The 1,948-nt window shown below is 43.9% G+C and overlaps 1 protein-coding gene across 1 annotated transcript in view; it reads left to right on the top strand.

Annotated features, from left to right (window-relative positions):
* LOC123966749 (C-type lectin domain family 10 member A-like) overlaps positions 1-1,529 on the top strand; it is an 8,615-nt gene extending 7,086 nt beyond the window's left edge. The window contains exons 5-8 of the mRNA XM_046042870.1: positions 457-778; positions 869-1,032; positions 1,164-1,276; positions 1,353-1,529. Coding sequence (XP_045898826.1) covers positions 457-778; positions 869-1,032; positions 1,164-1,276; positions 1,353-1,479 — 726 coding nt within the window. The 3' untranslated portion in view covers positions 1,480-1,529. The remainder of the gene's footprint in view (positions 1-456; positions 779-868; positions 1,033-1,163; positions 1,277-1,352) is intronic.
* Positions 1,530-1,948: the final 419 nt, after the last annotated feature.

Raw genomic sequence — 1,948 nt, 5'->3', positions numbered from 1 at the left:
AAAAGAGAGCCATGCTGTACCTCAGTACCCGCACGGAAAGGGCTTCGCAACGGGCGCAGGCAGCCCCCTCGAGAGCTGCCCGGGCGTGCTCCATCCCCAAACATGAGACACACATCTCATGAGAATCTCCATCCGTGATGTACCGAGGGCAAGAAAAAAACACACCTTCTGTACATCTGGTTGCCGGACATGCTGGTAGACTTCTTCTTCAGGTAAGACATACTGCTCGTAGGACTGGAGCTTTCTTCAAACAACATACAGAGCGCCTGCTTCATAGTTTTAAGCTAATGATGAGTGTGTACAGGTGTGCTTTATACTCCTCCGGTTATTCCGTCACACCTTACCGTTCTAGCAATAAGCCAATAGGATTGGAGTGATTTCATTCACGTTCAGACCTGCTTCGCCTAGAGGCGTTCCCATAGTGTCGTAACCGACGCAGTTCGAGTTCCCTCGAAGGGGAACAATCTGACAGTCCAGTTGGACAACCTGACACAAGCCTATACTGTCTTAAAAAGCAACATCACAAACTTGTCTGCAGAAAACCAGAACCTGACATCACAAAACACCAAGCTGTCTGCAGAAAACCAGAATGTGACAACACAAAACGCCAAGCTGACTGCAGAAAACCAGAACCTGACATCACAAAAAATGAAGCTGGAGTCACAGAGGAAAAACTTAACGGAACAGATACGGAACATGGAGACAAAGTGGAATGAGCTCAACGTCAGTCGAGCTCAGTGGAGCATTGATGCCTACTGCCCAAAACCACAAAACCAAAGTATGTTCAGATCCCATAATTAAGAGTAAAAAATAACAATAATTTCACAATGTAGTAATGTTGTTTATCGGTTTGTGTCTGTTGTTTCAGACAGACAGTGTAAAGCTTGTCAGGATGGCTGGTCACCCTCCCAGTCCAGCTGCTATGGGATTAATGACCCTGATGATTCTGGTCAGAAAACCTGGGAAGAAGCTCGAGAAAACTGCAGAGGAAAGATTTCAGATTTGGTTGTTATAGCTGATCAAACGGAGAAGGTAACGAGAAGACAGCCTATATTCAAAGAAAGTTTATTTTGTGTAGGTCTGAACACACTGAGTCTGTAGGCCACAGTGTGTTAACTTAAGTATAGTGTTTAAATATCTGATAACTGTCTCTCTGTTGTCAGACATTCATCAGTAATAAAAGTTGGGGCAGTTCAGGAACCAGTGGATACTGGATTGGTCTGAGAGCTGAAGATGGGAAATGGAAGTGGGTCAATGGAAGTGTTCTGACTGAAAAGTAAGAGACACATTCATAAACATTTTGAAGCATAAAATCTATCAGCCTGCATCTAAACATCATGTTCTTCCCTCAGCTCCTGGATACAACAACCTGCTACCAACGGTCAGTGTGTAATTTCTGTCCAGAAAGAAGGATGGAAATCAGTGAGCTGTGGTGCCAGAAACAGATGGATCTGCAAAAAGAAGGCTTTATCTCTTTAAACACTGCAGTCATACTTGAGAAGGTTACTGGGGACTCTGTAAAGATTCATTACATATAAGATGATATCAACTGCCTTGTTCTTTTATTTTATTTTATTTTATTTTATAGCAAAGATGAAAAAAATTTATCAAAGTTAATCATTTTTCAAATGTGTGTCTGTGTTTCACTGCAAAAACACAGACACTCTAATGTATCATTAGAGTGTCTGAGCAGTTAGATCTTGGATTATATTGGTACTGTAAGTCTGTCTGGGAACCATCACCTTACAGTGGTGGAGAGGTTTGCGTGCCCCAGTGAGCCTGGAGGCTGTGTTGTCTGGAGCCTATTGCTTCTGGTAGGGTCTCCCAAGGCAAAGTGGTTCCAGGTGAGGGGCCAGACTGAGAATGGTTTATAAAAACACCTGATGAAACTACGAGGAAGAGGAGGAGAGACCCTGCCCCCGTCTGGAGTCAGGCCCAGAGGGAGGGC

This window comes from Micropterus dolomieu, unplaced genomic scaffold (assembly GCF_021292245.1).
Source record: "Micropterus dolomieu isolate WLL.071019.BEF.003 ecotype Adirondacks unplaced genomic scaffold, ASM2129224v1 contig_14155, whole genome shotgun sequence".
NCBI lineage: Eukaryota > Metazoa > Chordata > Actinopteri > Centrarchiformes > Centrarchidae > Micropterus > Micropterus dolomieu.
This window is presented reverse-complemented; position numbering and strand designations above follow the sequence as displayed.